This window comes from Rhagoletis zephyria, unplaced genomic scaffold (genome assembly GCF_001687245.7).
Source record: "Rhagoletis zephyria isolate East Lansing unplaced genomic scaffold, Rhagoletis_zephyria_1.1 Rzeph_scaffold_63440, whole genome shotgun sequence".
In the NCBI taxonomy this organism is placed as follows: Eukaryota; Metazoa; Arthropoda; class Insecta; order Diptera; family Tephritidae; genus Rhagoletis; species Rhagoletis zephyria.
This window is the reverse complement of record NW_016220491.1, coordinates 1-1,515: the sequence shown is the minus strand read 5'-3', so window position 1 is coordinate 1,515 and position 1,515 is coordinate 1. Positions and strand designations below refer to the sequence as shown.

Sequence of the window (1,515 nt, the reverse complement as noted above, 5' to 3'; positions counted from 1 at the left end):
TCAATCTTTCAATTGATGTCATCTGATTGGCAAATGCTAATTTAAAAACCCAAAGTTTAAAGATCACTTCACTGTTTGCCGTTAAACACTAACTCAAATTGCCTAAATGCTTAAGGTTAAGTTGATATTTATCCGGTGAATAATATAAAAACACCGATAAAGGCTTGTTTTCAAATTACCTCATCTTCTTTTGGGCTACAGAAACTTTTGAAGGAAAAAAGTAAACAACTCAAATTTTTTAAACAAAAGTTTAACTCTTGTTTTTCTTACTCAATTTTTTAGAATGACCCTTCGCCTCTTTTCACTTTTCTCCTGTTTGCTGTTGGTGGTCGTTCTGGTCACCGACACTCAGGCTTCGCATCGGCTGAGGGGCCGCAGTACTACGCTTCAACATCACCGATACGATTATCCAAATAAAACTACGATTATTTCGACTACTCCGATGGCAACCACTGAAAGGCAGACTCTCAAACCTAGCACCGCTGAGAGCACCACTCCCAAACAGACCACGCTCAAGCCTAAAATAGTTACCACTCCTAAACCTAGCCCGATTACCACTCCTAAGCCAAATCCAATTACTACTCCTAAACGCAATCCGATCACTACCCCTAAACCCAAACCAATAACCACTCCTAAACCCAATCCAATCACCCCCCCTAAACCTAAACCGCCTACCACTCATAAACCCAATCCAATAACCACTCCTAAACCTAGCCCGATCACCACTCCAAAGCCCAATCCAATCACCACTTTTAAACCCAAACCAATAACCACTCCTAAACCCAATCCAATCACCACCCCTAAACCTAAGCCGCCTACCACTCAAAAACCCAAACCAATCACCACTCCTAAACCTAGCCCAATTACAACTCCTAGGCCCAAACCAATCACTACTCCTAAACCCAATCCAATCACCACCCCTAAACCTAAGCCGCCTACCACTCAAAAACCCAAACCAATCACCACTCCTAAACCTAGCCCAATTACAACTCCTAGGCCCAAACCAATCACTACTCCTAAACCCAATCCAATCACCACCCCTAAACCTAAGCCGCCTACCACTCAAAAACCCAAACCAATCACTACTCCAAAACCCAGCCCAATCACAACTCCTAAACCTAAATCGCCTACTACTCAGAAGCCCAAACCAATCACCACCCAGAAGCCTACACAGCCCCCCACTTTTAAGCCCAAAGTTCCTACCACTACCCATAAAATTTCCACCACCTCCGCTAAATCGTTTCCAACAACCACCCACCGACCCGCTACCCATGACTACCCCACCTCCACCCGTCCCACCGTTCGCCCGAATCCAGGCCCAAAAGGAGGCCCATACGAGTTGATTGTCCACGGTGAAGAGAGCTTGCATCTGCACCTCAAATGCTTCCACTTTGACCTGGATCACCACCACCTGTACAGACGAGAGCTGGTGGTCAACGCCAGTTTTGCCGCCAGTCCAAAGGGTCGTCTCAATGTAGAGCTGAAGCGCCTGGAGAAGCCTAACAAGCCAATCCC

At 45.9% G+C, this 1,515-nt stretch overlaps 1 protein-coding gene across 1 annotated transcript; it reads left to right on the top strand.

The window, feature by feature from the left end:
- Positions 1 to 442: 442 nt before the first annotated feature.
- LOC108356694 (extensin-like) lies at positions 443 to 1,352 on the top strand (the record flags this gene model as incomplete). The annotated part of the gene is made up of 1 exon (XM_017607792.1): positions 443 to 1,352. A coding segment is annotated over exon 1 (910 nt), but the record flags the coding sequence as incomplete, so codon positions are not given.
- Between the last annotated feature and the right edge of the window lie 163 nt (positions 1,353 to 1,515).